The sequence below is a fragment of the Phytophthora parasitica genome, assembly GCF_000247585.1.
Source record: "Phytophthora parasitica INRA-310 unplaced genomic scaffold supercont2.18, whole genome shotgun sequence".
NCBI classification, from domain to species: Eukaryota; Oomycota; class Peronosporomycetes; order Peronosporales; family Peronosporaceae; genus Phytophthora; species Phytophthora nicotianae.
Window position 1 is genome coordinate 219,287 of NW_008649004.1, and position 15,322 is coordinate 234,608.

Here is a 15,322-nt window from a genome sequence, read left to right on the forward strand (position 1 = left end):
GGGGGGGGTTGGCGGTGACTTACCAGATCATATTTTGCCTGACTAAAAAAATGATAACATATGTTCAATGTCGGTGGAATCACCGCAGTCTCCTGGTACTCACATTGGGTTTTAGCCTGTAACTTGCATTTTTTTTCGGCCTCGATCAGTATAACCGAGCTGTATGTTCTCCAACAATTAAGATATGAGCCTTTCTGACTAGCACCGCCGCGCAGGAATTATTGAACTCTGGTTGCTAGACGATACCAGACGTCCTCCCAAAATACCACCGCCCCTCAGGTGATATTACACAGGCCAAAATTACTTTTGTAACTACCATTTCTTAGCCTACAGGCCTCTACCGGCACTCAACCCAACATCTCCCGTCTCCTTTAGTCCAAGGAATATACCGACGCCCGTCAATCTCTATCCCACGTTGATCCTGCGTCGTGCTCCTCGCGACAATACCGCGTACGGGCTATCCGAACCATCCCAAAAGAGCGTCGTCCCGATGACGGTTCGCCCCGGCTGTGTTCGCCACACTGGAGTCGTTTCATGGGCGCTGGACGAAACATTGGCAAAAAATGGTGGCGGCCTCGTCTTCGGCTGATCGCCCTACGTCAAATGCAACGTGGTCGCGTGCCGGCCGACGTCAAATGCAAGTTGTTCATCCCGACCACCTCGCTAAGATTCACTAACTCGACGAAATTTTGGCCGCGATAACCAAAACAACTAGAGACGGCTACTTGGCCCGAGGCTGCCATCGCTGTACGGCTTGATTAGCATCCCTTGACGTGTAATCCGCTTTATGCGCACGTTACGCCACGTAGCAGCTAAGTTAGGCGGCTACTTTGTCCCGAATTTTCGGTTCGGACTAAATCATTAACAGTTCATTCGACCGGATGTACTACGCGGACCCGAAAACGTGCCAGATGGTCTCGGCGACGACAAAATCTACACTTTCTTTGGTAAGCTTGGACTCAGTCCGTTGACCGCACCTACGTATCAATTCGGGGCGTTGATGTCTCGCGAGATGGCAGTGTGGTTTCTGTCGACGACAGCTCGCGATACCTCATGTTGATGGACACCACCGCGCTGAGAGATATTCTTTCCCAGGATTCTCGAACCCGTGTTTGTTCAGCATTAGAACTGTATTCTTAAAATCCCTCCTCCTATTGCTGCGATAAAGGCCCCAGGATCGCGGAACGTCGTTAGGGAAGGATCAACTTCGACTGATACCCCCAATAATGCCAGGTGAAGAGACTGGTCATGCGCCGACCCCACTCCCCTTCCAGTCGATACAACAACCACAGATGACAATAATCCCTCCGAAGCCACTCAAACCCAGTACTTGAAGTGGCAAAGGCGGAAAACAAAGCTCCGTTCTATGATTGGGTTGATGCAACGAGTAGCAACGTTGTTCGATCACACCGAGTCCTTGACACCGGACTACAGGACTCTCCCAGCTGCTACACACTACCAAGTGCCACAATCTCAACGAGCCGATGGCCGAATGAGTTTCGGCATTCCCTGTAATCCAACGCGTTGCGAGGTTTCGCTTTTAATGATTCAGATAAAGAGAACAACGCAGAAGACACAGATGCTGATGTTTTTGCCGATGGGGGCATAGTATCGACCACGCCATTGAAATAGACCCCTGCGGTTAGCAGTCTCAATTCGGCCAACTCATTCCTACCCGTTCGCTTTGCGAAGAAGCAGATTGAAACTGAGGAAAATGTCTGCTAGTGCTCAGCTTGATTTTGCGCAACTGAAAGACCCTGAGAGTCGCCTAGCAGCAATCTCGGCTTAACTCATGCAATGGAAATCGTCGTGAATGAGAGTAGCCGCATGTCGAGGTGGCTGTTAATGAGCATGCTGTGCTGCTCGCTTATGCTGGAGCCACCCTCGACTGCCCACGGCACAGGCATGAAACTGCGTAGCCGTATGAAAATCGCCCAGTTCGATTCCATCTGCTGGGGATATGTTGGCGAAACCGTACCCAGCTTCAGAGGTTCATAATACTGCGTGTGTTTACGCGTTAACAGATTTGTATCTACAAAGCCATGCGCCTACCATTTATCATGACCCCATTAAAGTAGCTGTTCTAGCCGGTACGATCAAGCCAGACTGCCATATTTGCACTTCCTTATGTGGTCAGTCGAATTACTTCAAACTCTTTGGTCCGATGAGTTCGGTGGACACTTTGATACGCACCTGTCAGATCAAATGGAATCTGCGGTTGGAATTTCTACAGCGTATGTTGTTTCGGACGAAGAGAACATAGTTATGATCACCTTGGGGAATTCGAATGTGAAAGAGGGAACGGCCAACACTGCTTCCCTAGAGGGAGTCATGGTGCCGGAATGGTATCACCATGAACATCAATGGATGAAATGATCCAAACCTACACTTGTTTCAAAACTAATTAGTCTGTTCTTGCTATCTAATAAACCAAATTCCCCTCCAGTTTACAAAATGGCTACATGAAAATTGGTATTTTCGATTTCTGAAGCTTCTACCGCAAAAGTCGGCTCCAGTGCGACAAACGGTTACAGTGCGACATCACCAAATGTAGGGTCGACACCCCTTCTTCTAGAGTATGAAATAATTTTGCTGATTGAATCACCAGTCAAACAAATAATAAAAGTATAAAATAAAACTGTAAAATAAACGGGTTTTTTTATGAAAGCAAACAAAAGTGCAATTTTATTCAGCAAAACCTACATCGTCGATGTCCGAAGCATCATCGACAACTGCAGCTTCTGGCAGTACGTGCCGGTACGTTGTGAAGACGTCAGACGCATCTCTAGGACCTTTAGGAAGCCGTTTTGCCCGTCGAAAACCTTTTTTTTTTTTTACAATGCTTTTTTGCCTTGACCATGCCCCATGTTTTCGCTACCCAGAAAGACAGCATCACAGGGCGTTCTGCTGTATCGGTTGGGAAAGGAAGCTCGGTATGATAATGCACGTAAAGATCTCTAAAACTGTACACAAAAATCTTATCAAAAATTAGTGAACAAATAAAACAATAAAAAACTTACTCGATCTTCTTCAAGTTCCGAATTACGCTGACATCCATTGGCTGACGAAGGGCAGTAACACCCGATGGGATGTACTGAACCTGTGTCGTGCACTCGGTCTCGAACATTTCGTGAATGCTTGTCATCTTGTGAGCTTTTAGACTGTCCAAAAGTAGCATTCGGCACCCGGTGACACTGGGACGCCAGATCTAATAAATTAACAAAGAAAATCCTAAATTAGACAATAGATCCAAATCAATAAATGAGACAAGTATACTTTGAAATCCATTCCTTCATAATGGATTGGTCACACCAGGCTTTTTCTTTTATTGTATGCGCGTTTTTTTATCCCTTGTGCGTAACGCGCCGAATGAAAAGGCTATTTCTCCTTAGAAATCGCGCAGTCCATGATTGAAGGCCAACATAGTTGCGAGACTGAGTACAGACTGGATCGAACTTTGCCATCATTAAAATTAAGCATTTCGTAGTTACGCAAAGTTTGCGTTTTTTCTCATTTCTGTAACATATTCAAGAAGCCTAGACATCACAGCTAAAAGATTAGAAAAAATAAGAACTAGAAAATGAAAAAAAAAACTTTTTTCTAAATCAGGATAGCGCACTCGCTATGCTTCGTGTGCCTTTGGATTTACGTAGAACTTGCTTTCATTCTTCTTATTATCTTCTAGTTTGTCTTTTGCTTTCTCCAGCGGTATACAGACGAGCGATGCACGCCATCGGTACCTCTACAGTGGCTACAGAGTTTGTTTTTGAGGCTTCGACTCCCTATTATATTGTTTCATTAAAATGACTTAGAATTAAGTAAGGGGTTTGTGATACGCAATTATATACATTCACCTTGGCCTGTTTTTAGGGCGGCACTGCATTGTGTGCTTGTGTGATGTGTGGGGAAGGCGGGAAGTTTGCACAATGGCGTGCCACTGGTTGTGAGGACGGAAGTCGATCAAGCGGGTCATTTAAAAAACCTCGTAAGTTTTTCTTAAATGACTTGATTTTTACCGCTAATGGGTGTCGCACTGGAGCCGAATTTTACGGTAGAGGGCCTACAGGCAATCCGAGGCCGGAATTGGACTCGCCTCGTCAGGGCAGTTTTCGGGCCAAATCACTCATTCAGCACTTGCGTGGTCCGGTGCCAAATCAACAATGACGGCCGCTCCTAAAACGAATTAGTTGTCAAAGGTATACCTTTTGAAGTATGGCCCCGACGACTCCTGAGCTACTCACAGCTCTCTACGGCAGCATATACTGCACTTATCGGGCAGAGTCGTCCGCAGGTGACACTTTGGTGCTTAGGACCTCACTTGATTTCCACACGTCAACTACATGTTGCATATGCACGCGGATAGTGCTCCAGACATCTATACAGAGCTCCGACCGGCATAGAACGTCATGTGCGCCTTGCGTAGGACCTTTCGTTCTCGTTTTCACAATGTAAGTTTCGGACACAGCGCCTGCAGCAAACGTCTAGCTCGCAACACTACACCAGCGGTTACTACAGCAAGTTATCGTTCCTATTGCTGCATCTACGCTCCTACTAACTTTGCGGATTGGTCTGGAGCTCTGTAACTATACGCCAGCCCCGGAAATTCTGTTAAGTCTTAGTATGGCTGCTCAGATTGCTGTCAGTAGCATCATACGCCTCAACGCACAGTGCAATATGGCAGAAAAGGCTACTGCTGTTTCGACTATCAACGAGAACGTCTTGCAGTCTGTAGTGTCGACTCTACCTCAATTTTCAACTTCAACGTTTGCAAGTGCATCTCCAATTAATTTACCAATTCAAGATCAACAACTTCCTCTGCTGGAACTTCAACTTCAGCAGCCATCACCGACTGATATCGAGTTATCATCGACCGTACCTGTCCGGCAAAGTGGTCGAGCGCGACGACCGCCTCAGCGCAAGCCTACCAGCGTACAGTGCAAGACCACGATCATCTAAAAAGTGATGTAAAGCCAAAAAAGCAGCACAAGCACCTGGCAAATGGATGGTGGCTTATATTAAAGATCGAATTACGACATGTACTGGCCAAATTCTCTATTGTGTGCTCTGGAAAGCTCAAATACACGGACGGCTTCCTCGGACTTGGGAGCCCCGCGACATGCTCTTGCAGGACGGAAGCAAGATTTTTTTCAATTCGTCTCGGAATTATATCCCAGTGTCGCCGGTGCAATCCTACTGGAGCTTGTTTGTTCCTTGCACTTCAACATGCACTTCTTTTGGCTGGCGAACCATTGGGGTTCGCAACTCGCACATTCAAAAAGGTATTTCTTGCTCGGATGAACATAAACAGGATCTGTCACGTGGAGTACCGTGGAGTATATTTCGTGCATTTAATTTACAAGTACATCTAGCCGGCTCTCGTATGTCAATGTGTGACATTGAAATGAATCGACACTGTAGTGGACCACGTGGTGTTGCTGCTATTACTAGAGTACAGGTAGAAGATTGCATATATCTAGTTGCAGGTAGCAATCCTACGACAGTTAGACATACATTCCTCCTCCAGGTCTGTGGTGCCCAGAAGACCGTCTACGACGAGACTACCAAGTGTTCATTGGCTTCCTACGGTGAATGGATCAATAGGGTCATGTTTGCTCGTAAAGTGATTCTAGATGAAAAATGTTTTTAACAAATATACTTTTCAATTCCCCTCTAAACATCCAATTTAGGTTTATTCTTTTCAGGTTTTATCCTTTAAGATTTCCTTGGTAAACAGCCACCAATTATAAATTTCCATTAATGAAGAAGATAATATAAAGTGAACATTAGAAAAGTACATTGTAGTGAAGGTACTATTCAACTATGATACTGAAAAAAATTGAAGTAATGCAATCCTGTGACTCAATTGAAAGTGTAAAGTGATGCATATTTTGTTGAATTTATTTTGGTTTAGGTTGTTTGGCTTCATCGTAATTCTTTGAGAGAACGCATGCCTAGTTGGCTTCATAAGTTTTTAAATTGGTGCCTTGGTAAAAATTTCGGCTATCATTGTATTGGTGTTGCGGTAAAGGACACTAAATTCGTGTCGCTCGACTTTTTCTTGGACAAAGTGATATCGAATATCAATGTGCTTCGAGCGGCCATCCAATTCAGGGTTGTTTGGAATTTGATGCAACTTTGGTTGTCTTCTTTAATAGTGGTAGCTATAGCGGTTTGAAACCCAAGTTCTCTAAGTTACAGCTTTAAGAATATCGATTCTTGCATACAATGACATAGTGCAATATATTCAGCCTCTGTGGCCGAGAGCACTACATTGTGATTCTTCCTTGACAGCCATGAAATTGAACTTTGATCTATCATTGTGATATAACCCCCGACTGAACGCCTAGTGTCAGGGCAGTTAGCGTAGTCCGAGTTGGTGTACGCAGTTAGGTGGTCAGCAAAATTGCTTGCATCAACTACATTTGATCCACCCAGTAGTAGACTGAGGTCATCTGTTTCAGAGAGATACTTGAGCCCTCTGATTACTGCTTCCAGTGTTCAGCACCAGGGTTAGTAAGGAGCTGGCTTACATCACGCATGTAGTATGCTAGATCAGGCCGGATGCCGACCATAAGGTACATGACACTACCCACAACTTCTCTATACGGAATCACTTCGTCATTTTTCTATTGTGTCTGAGGTTCCATTTCATTTGTGAGTTTCACATTGCGGTCTGCTGGCGCCACAACTGGAAATGTTATCAAACGTTTGAACCAAAATCTAATACAGTGGTTGCATACTTGCGCTGGTGAATAAATACCGTTCTGGCTTCGCGGTTGCGCTCAATGGACCAGCCGAGGATGTACGTTATCTTCCCTAAATCTGTCATGGAGAATCGTTGCTGCAGGGCTGATTTGATACAACATACGAGTCGAACGGAGGGTGCAATGATAAGCAAGGCATCAACGTAAACCGCAACATAGCATATCTGACCGGCAATTTTGGCCATAAAGACGCATCGGACCTTGATGAGTTTGTGAAATCCGAGGCTTTTAAGAAATGCCGACAGGGTCTCATACCAAATACAGGGTGCGTCTTTCAAACCATAGAGACTTTTGAGTAGTTTGCACTCTAGATGTTCTTCACCCGGGGTGACGAAACCTTTAGGCTGCTTCACGTAAATTTCTCTTCTGGAGATCCATTGAGAAAAGCAGTTTTTACGTCCATCTGGTGCACTTCGAGGTCAAGGAGGGCGGCGATGGTCAACAACAGCCGGAGCACCTCCATGCAAATGACGGGTGCGAATACCTCGTTGTAGTCAACACCGTATTGTTGCAGAAAGTCTTTAATAGCAAGTCGGTCTTTAAACTGATCCATTTCACCAGATCCAGTGTATTTGACAACAAACACCCACCGGTTTTGGAGCACCCTTTGGTTTTAGGCAGGTCGACCAGTTTCCATGTCTCGTTTGTCATGAGTGACTTGTAATCGGAGTCAGCAGCTGTGCGCCATTGCTGATTGTATGACGATCGCATGACTGCTCCATAAGATTGAGGTTCAGGCGTATGGCGGATCGCTAAAATGCTGAGAATCAACGAGATGCGGGTTTCCGCTTCCTGGATGTCATCAGGTGAATCTAGATCTCCGATACGAATCTCTTCTCCGTATCGAGGTCAATTAGATGAGGGCTCGCTCCATAATGGTGCGCATTTGTCGTTCTGCAACGCCATTCTGTTGTGGTGTGCACGCGTTCGTAAACTAAGCATGTGTTCCGAACTGTGTGAAGATTAAACGCCCTAGGTTCTCATATTCTTTGGTGTTGTCGGCTTGCAGCACCTGAATTTCAACATCAAAAGATGGAAAGGTGTACTCGAGAGTTTGGACATCTCTGCGGAATATTCAACGTTTTCATTCGAAGATTCTCGTAGCATGAATAGAACTGGATACGCACTTTGATGGGGTATGCAAACATATAGCGACTAAAGCCATCGGTGAATATCACAAAGTAACGACAGCCACTGAGGTTTTGATGGGAAGAGGACCACAAATATCAGGATGAACCTTTTGTAGTGGACCAGAAGAGCGTACAACATGTCTATTAGATACGGTGTGACTTTGCGTAGGTACATGCAGAGCAGAAAAACGAATCTGGACGAGTTACATTAAATGTGTCGAGTCCTGTGAGCGCTTTGTCCTAGCGAGCGTCTGTAATACACGGATGTTAGGGTGTCCAAGACGTTTGTGAAATGTCACAAGTAGGTTTTGCTTACCTGTAGTAGCCACGTGAGCTTCTTGCTTCTAGGCAGGAAGAGCTGTGAGCTGGTACAGCTTGGAAGTGGCATATTTCATCGCCTTGATGTTGAAGCGCTGGTTGGTGTGAACACTGCACATGGTCCACTTAAAGTTGAAGCGATAGCCGTTATCAACAGCAGCAGCAACCGAGAGAAGGTTATACTGCTACTTGGGAGCAAGGAGGACGTCGTGCAGTAGTAGTGCCCGCTGAGTCCCCTTCAAATCGAGAACCAGGATCTCAACCGTGCTAATTGCTTGAATCGGGACCTGCGACTTTTTACCCGCTGTGATACTCCATTCGCAGCAGTCTTGGTCTTGAACCATTCGGCATGCTGTGTCACGTGACTGCTGCAACCGGAATCGATGGCCCGACTGGTGTCAAGGTCGGTATTGGCTTGATCCCGGAGGCTAACGGCCGATGTGTCGGTCTGTACCGCGGAAACAACTGCGACTAGAGCATCCTTGCGACGAGACTGATCGTAATCTTCGTAACGGCGAGATGATTGGGAATTGTTTTTGTTGTTGCTGTTGTTGTTATTGCGTTGTTGCTGTTGTTGTTGTTACCGCGATTCCCACCACGTCCACGACCTCCATTGCGACCACCACGACCACCTTGATACCACGACCCGCCACCACGATTGCTATTGACTTGGTCGTTGTTGTACGGATGGCTCCGGTAGTTGTTGGTACCACGAAGTGAGCTGGTAGAACCATGCCAGCCTTAACGGTGCCACTTCGCAGGTTCTTCTGCAGACCACGACACTGACAGATGTTGTACCGAGGCTTTTGACAATAACGGCAGGCATCTAGTGAGACCAGCGTCTGTGTGCGGATTCATGCGTAGGTGCGAACAGGGCTCGCTCAATCTTAGTACCTTGGCTTTCAGGGGTTCCCATCGCAAGACTGTAGCACTCCTGTGCTTGGAGCTCACGGACCTTCGCCTCAATGATCACCTTGAGCTCTTCATACGGGATAAACTTCCGCATATCTTTCCAGACTCGAAGATCATCTTTCCAACTCTTTGGCATGGAGTGGGACAAGTTTAGCGACTTTTGCCCATCGGTCAAGGTATACTCGGTTGCTTCGGAAGCGGCTTTCATCGCGTTTTCCAGCTCCAAGAAGAAGTTTGTGAAACCACTGCCTTCTTCGTACTTGATTTCCATAAGGAAATGCTGGATGAAGTAGGATTCGCCATGGAAGGCCGCACCATCGTACTTCGTACAGATGGTTTGGAAGATGTCGAAGGCTGTCATAAGATTCTTGACCAGACAGATATGAGTATCGTCCATCGTCTTCATCAAGAATGTCTTGGTCTGCGCTGCCATACGACAGAGTTGACAAGCAGATGAAGGAACAGGCTTTTCCGTCTTGGTTCGATTATGACCATGCTCAGTATTGCGTTGATCAAACGGGCAGACAGAAGGTAGATGGCTTTTTTTTTACTTTCTTTCCAGACGGGTTGCTGTTGTCGCCATCACTTGGTTGCAGCTCGTCCAAGCTGTCCTCGAAGTCGACCTCCTCTGAGTCGATCTCGGTAGATACCGTAGAGTTGGGCGTGTCTTCATCGTCGGGCATGTCGGAGCCGATTGCAGAGTCTTCATCTTCATCATCGCTGACCCCATTGTGGTCCTTCTTGGTGACGAAACCGAGGTGATGCTTGCCGTCAAGCAAAGCGCTCATTCGGGGCCTTCCAGACGTCGGAGTTGCGGGCACCGGCAAGCCGAGGGAAGTCGTCACTCGAGACTTGGCTGGGACTCATGACCTGTGAAAGGTAGCACGGGAGCAGTGTAGAAGTATAGGACCATGAACAATGAAGAGAAGAAAGAAAAAAAAAGTAAAAGTGAGATTAAGAGTTAAGTAAACAGGTTAGACTTGCTGCTTACAACAATAAGTTAGTATGCGGCACTTTGAAATACTGTATAGAGTTGCCGCTACCAGCCATTATCTAAAGTGTATCGGTCATTTTGGTACATTAGATATAAGAGTCACAATTACCTTGTCCTTTCATTATTAATTTATAAAGGACACGATGTAGAGGTTCGAGCCTTAACCTCAACATAATCTATACTACTCTTGTCAAATTCCCCCTATACAGTGGTGCACCTCGTTTTCGACACCGGTATGCCTCTATAACCTTCATAATTTGATGATTACGCTCTGTGCATTGCGCAAATCGTTTGCCCATCACCGTTGGCCGAATTAACCTCAATGGTTTTCCCCTCCTCGAGGAGGGATGACACGTCGCGCCGCAGCGACCTCACTCTACTGAACAGACGAGTAAATACTGAGGCTCACTTTATTTTTTGCTGCATCATACCATGGCACGTCGCCCCTCCGCCTATTCTACTCTAAGTCTCGCTGACAAGCAGACGATATGCTGCAAAGCTGCTGCTGAGCCATGGTGGACAGTAACTGAGCTCGCAAAATGGGCAACGCAAAAGTTTCAAGTCCCCGTCAAGCGCACCACTCTCCATGGCATTCTCCAGCGCAAGCGCGACTATACATTCATTCCAGACACGCACTCTCTCCGCAAGCGGCTCTGTACCAGTAGGTTTGTTTTATGGCACGTGTTGCTGCTCCAGACTGGGAGAACGCCTTACTGACACCATACAGTATGGTAATGGCACAACAAATCTGTGTCAGCACCGTAGAAGCTGCTCTCCACATAACAGTGCGTGTTAGCACAGTACCCAGCACAATACAAGCGGACAATACGGGAAGCACGCAAAAAGGGTGCCTGTAGGGTGAAGCTGGGCCAGCGGAGACCAGCCCTTTGCAGTGTGACCCACATCATTCCCCGAAAAGCGACCAAACATGCCTCCACGGGTGAGCTGGTGAGAGATCGCCGTAGATGTAGACGGCGCTGAAGCCGAGGCGGTGGTCGCGAACCTGAAGTCCTTTGACATTCGTAAGTCCCAAGCGATGGCGTGTACAATCTGTCCGGGCGGCGACCACAAGATGCGGTATCGACTGGTAGAATGCAGTTCAGCGTCCTGCACCGACGTGAGCCCCGTGAGGTGCACATGGCGGGGAAAGATGCTGACGTGCTTGGAGTCTGAGCGGGCCTCCATCTTCGAGTTCGGGGAGCACAACTCGGCCTCCTCCTCCTTACCATTCCCAGTGCGCAAGAAGCTGACCCAGGTCCAGAAGGCGTTTTGCCGGGACTTGGTTCAGAACCACCTGCGACCCATGCGCATAAGACACGCGATGGCACGCAAATTTGCCACCCCACTGGAGGAACTACCAGCGCTGAAGACGGTGCAAAACTTCGTGAATCACTACGCTCGGACGCAGATGGAAAACCACGACCGCGTCCAGGACTTGACGAAGTGGGTCCGCGAGCACGCGTACGACGCCTCGAAGTCCATGACGGAGCCCGTCACGTTCACGTGGGATCTGGACAACGCTAGATTGCCCGTCATCGGCAACGGCTCGGACCACAAGCCGTTCCTGGTTGGGATCACTACTAAAGCACTGATGCTACGGCTAATGGTCCCGCCTGAGAGCTTCATACTCCACCTGGATGGAACCTACAAGACGAACCAGAAGGACTACCCCGTGTTGGTAGTCGGGGTCTCTGACCGCTCGCGCAGGTTTCACTTGGTGGCTATGTTTGTGATGTCACAAGAAACTGAGCCAATGTTCCAGGCAGCGCTGCTGTCCCTACGGCGCCTATACTTCTGGATCACAGGAAACCATTTGACCGTCCAGTACACGATGGCCGACGGCGATAGAGCTCAGTACAATGCTCTCGCATCAGTCTTTGGGGACAACCCGCGATTTTGCTTCCTGATGTGCTTCTTCCATGTGATGAAGCACGTCCAGGAGCGGGTCAAGCTTTTTCCCTCGGACGCACAAGCTCGTGTGCTTAGAGAAGTATACGACTTGCACTTTGCGCGAGACCAAGGGCAGTATATGGAGATGCTGCGCGGTATTCTGGATCGCTGGATGGCTGACCCGACCCTAATAACGTTTGCTCACTACTTCTACGGGCAGTGGGTCATTAGACCGTTCAGGACGTGGCAGGTTTTTGCTACGCCATGCGGGTTCGCTTCCACAAACAACCCGGCGGAGAGCTTCAACGCCCTTTTGAAGCGTGACTACACGTTGCGCCGACGGCTGAAGATGGGCACGCTGCTATGTGAGCTGAGCGGGTGTTGCCAGGACCAGTCCAGCAGCACCAGAGCGTTTGAGTATGCGGTGGTTCCGGCACAAACCCTCGCACGGAGGGTGTCCGAGATGGTGCGGGAGCGATACTTAGGTGTTGCTGAAGGTCAGGATGTCGAGTACGTGCGCTCAGGAGCGTCCTGTATCCTGCGTATAATATCACTGCCTGCAGGCCGCGTTTCCGTCGCGCCAAACAAGCGCAGCGAGGAGGCGATAGCCGTGTCGGCGCAAATGGGTATCAACTACGCGCGGAAGGAGTACGAGGGGGGGCCCGACGACGGCTGGCCCCTGAACGTCCAGACTCAGATATGTCCATGCGATTACTTTTTTGCTTTCGGCGCGTGCGTTCATCTACTGTTTGCATTGCGCGTTACAGCTCACGTGGATAGCAGCGGGCGCGAAGTTTTGATCAATCGTCGTAAGAGAAAGCGGGGCGAAGTGTCAGTTCTCCCTGATCTTGGACGCCCGAGGACAATTGGAGCTGCGCTTAGCTTTGAGTGATTCTGCCTGCACGGATCCCCGAGAAGGTTCTGTTACATGGCCAGAATAACTTTGTTCCGTTTATCCTATGAATACACGAGTGAGCAAATGACCGATTTCATACTCCTTCTTCTTGTGGTTATCTACAGCATTCTGCTAGCGAACTTCTCACATCGTTTTGATAATTACAGAACGATAGCTAAAGGGAACTGCGGGCACTAGAAAAGATACACCGATAGCTGTTCCTACTCGTCACCACTGCTTTCTCCCGTTCTGCTCGGCTCCTTCCAGCAAAGGTCACAGGCGCATTTGAACCAGCGCTCGTTGCCGTAGTGCACGGTGATCTGAGCGCCTTCCTGCACATTCTTAATCATCTTTACGAGCACTCGGACGCGAGAGCGCGTCTGCTGCTCCAAAAAGGTGGCATTCGGTTCGGAGGAGTGAGAGATGAAGCGTGTAATAGAGCCACATCGCAAGGCGTCAACGTAGACGTAATTATTGTTCACGGATCTGGTGTTGTAGAGAAGCGTGTATCCTGTGTTTGTCTTCACGGCCTGTTGAGGTTACCCTCCACCACTGCGGGGAGCTCTGACAGCTCTCCACAGTACTCCCCGAGTACGTCTCCGACATCGAGATCCGTGGTCGTGTAAACGCCGAGACCCACCCGTCCGGTATCGAACAGCTTCAGCGAGCTTAGATTGCGAGGTGCGTTACTGCAAATGGCGCCCAGTTTGCAGTATTGGGGCATGCAGAAGGACGCCGATGCCACGTTTGTGCAGGTATCCCAAAAGCAGTCGCCAAAGCACTTGCACGGGTCGTAGCTCCCAATATCAGGAAACTTCACCCCGTTGCGCTTGCACGTGGTGATCCTCTCGATCTCTGCTGGCCAGGCTACAGTCTTACATAGAGTTCGACACTGCTTCTGTACTGGATCTGAATACGTAGACCGCTTGGTGTGCAGGATCTCCAACTCCTTCTTGATCTCGGGACTGTTCCGCAGTTTATTAAACTTCACCGCCTTGACGGCCTTCGCGTGGTAAATCATAGAGCCGCTCCTCGTCACCGCACATTTTGCCAGGTTTCTGCGTTGTCTAGACCTTGGAACTAGCCACTGCACCCTTTTCGCCTTCGGCTGGTGGCGGATCTTGGCACGGGCGTGTCGGTTAGGTATCGACTACACGGACACAGCAGAGTCGGAGGCGGAGTCGGAGGAGACTATGCCGCTGCTCTTTTCGGGTGATACAAGGTCAATTATCTCTCTCACCGCTGACGTTCCAGAGTCCCCTCACATGGAGAACATTCACCTGACACCGTAGATCGTCCTGCAAATACCGCATCCGGAGTAGAGACACGCGGCGGGGTGCTGGGTGCCACGACGTGGCTTTGGTTTGTCTGCGTGATCGGGGAGCTGCTTGCGCTGCTCGGTGGCGTTTCCAGCACGATATCCTCGGGTACATGTTCACGTTCTCTACGAACGGCCTCGTATGCCGCTGCGACAGCCGCTTGTAGGGTACTATTCAGCGCACTGGACCTCGTTGGAGCGGAAAAAGTTCCTGGGACCAACTCAAACGTCCGAACCTTACGCCACTTTGTCTTGACGCGTGCCAGGGGGTTGCCGAGGCAGTTTGCCACCTTCTTGACCATCATGTCCGTCGGTATCGGTTCCTCAGTGCTTACAGTGACGGGGAAGTCCACGTCGTCACCGCCGTCGACACAGGTGACGACGGCGCGACGATACCCTCGGTGGTCGCCGCAGACAAAGGCACGGGATAAATACTCTATCGTGTCCCCAGCGTGGAGCGCCTCCGGTGGCAGCTCTGACGCACTGAGGCCCGGCATCGCCCTGTGGTGTGCGCTGGACGCCGCAAGCGAGTTGCAGGTCAGGGACCCTGGGGCTACTGGGGCTTTCTGGACAATGAAGCGAGCCACTCAAAGATGCACTGGTGTCACATTCGTGCACATTAATGTCACAAATGGAAACCATGATGCGCATTGCCTGCATATCCACCTCCTGTGCAAGGCTGTGCGCAGACGAGCACCGGGGCAGCGAAGCTTGCCCTGTCCGTGCGTATTGTGGGTGATGGGCTACTGTGTTGATCAGATTCTAACCTGTGTTTGTTACTTCCTCCGTCCGAAAATATAAGGCAGTTTGTCCAAAAATTTCATTTTTAAGCTCAAATCATCGTATGAAGGTTCATTAATTGGCTAATAGTAAGGCGCTCCGCGTAATGATGCGATTGGTGGTTTTCACGAATAAATCGTTGGCTAGAAGTAAAGTTACGATCTTCGGAACAGTGCTACTTCATCCCACTCTAACTTTTTTCTTCGTCGTTCCTACCCATGGCTATTCCCACCGCTCTAAAGTGCCGCACCCGCAAGAACCTTACCCCAGCCGAGCGTGCTGAAGTTATCGCCTACCTCCTGAGTGTTAGTACCGAGCTAT

At 48.9% G+C, this 15,322-nt stretch overlaps 5 protein-coding genes across 5 annotated transcripts; 2 read left to right on the forward strand and 3 right to left on the reverse strand.

The window, feature by feature from the left end:
- Positions 1-67: 67 nt before the first annotated feature.
- PPTG_22522 (hypothetical protein) lies at positions 68-1,496 on the forward strand (the record flags this gene model as incomplete). Its single annotated transcript, XM_008904765.1, has 5 exons — positions 68-73; positions 240-279; positions 327-496; positions 869-947; positions 1,435-1,496. 5 exons carry the CDS (start codon positions 68-70, stop codon positions 1,494-1,496), a joined length of 357 nt encoding a protein of 118 aa, XP_008903013.1.
- A 355-nt stretch (positions 1,497-1,851) lies between these two features.
- On the forward strand, positions 1,852-2,376 carry PPTG_22523 (hypothetical protein; the record flags this gene model as incomplete). Its single annotated transcript, XM_008904766.1, has 3 exons — positions 1,852-1,990; positions 2,025-2,090; positions 2,138-2,376. 3 exons carry the CDS (start codon positions 1,852-1,854, stop codon positions 2,374-2,376), a joined length of 444 nt encoding a protein of 147 aa, XP_008903014.1.
- A 5,862-nt stretch (positions 2,377-8,238) lies between these two features.
- Positions 8,239-9,912, reverse strand: PPTG_22524 (hypothetical protein; the record flags this gene model as incomplete). Its single annotated transcript, XM_008904767.1, has 5 exons — positions 8,239-8,397; positions 8,514-8,705; positions 8,797-9,038; positions 9,107-9,599; positions 9,676-9,912. The coding sequence occupies 5 exons, from the start codon at positions 9,910-9,912 to the stop codon at positions 8,239-8,241; spliced, it is 1,323 nt and encodes a 440-aa protein (XP_008903015.1).
- A 3,212-nt stretch (positions 9,913-13,124) lies between these two features.
- On the reverse strand, positions 13,125-13,924 carry PPTG_09408 (hypothetical protein; the record flags this gene model as incomplete). The annotated part of the gene is made up of 2 exons (XM_008904406.1): positions 13,125-13,433; positions 13,499-13,924. 2 exons carry the CDS (start codon positions 13,922-13,924, stop codon positions 13,125-13,127), a joined length of 735 nt encoding a protein of 244 aa, XP_008902654.1.
- Positions 13,925-14,139: 215 nt separating this feature from the next.
- PPTG_09409 (hypothetical protein) lies at positions 14,140-14,718 on the reverse strand (the record flags this gene model as incomplete). Its single annotated transcript, XM_008904407.1, has 1 exon — positions 14,140-14,718. One exon carries the CDS (start codon positions 14,716-14,718, stop codon positions 14,140-14,142), a length of 579 nt encoding a protein of 192 aa, XP_008902655.1.
- Positions 14,719-15,322: the final 604 nt, after the last annotated feature.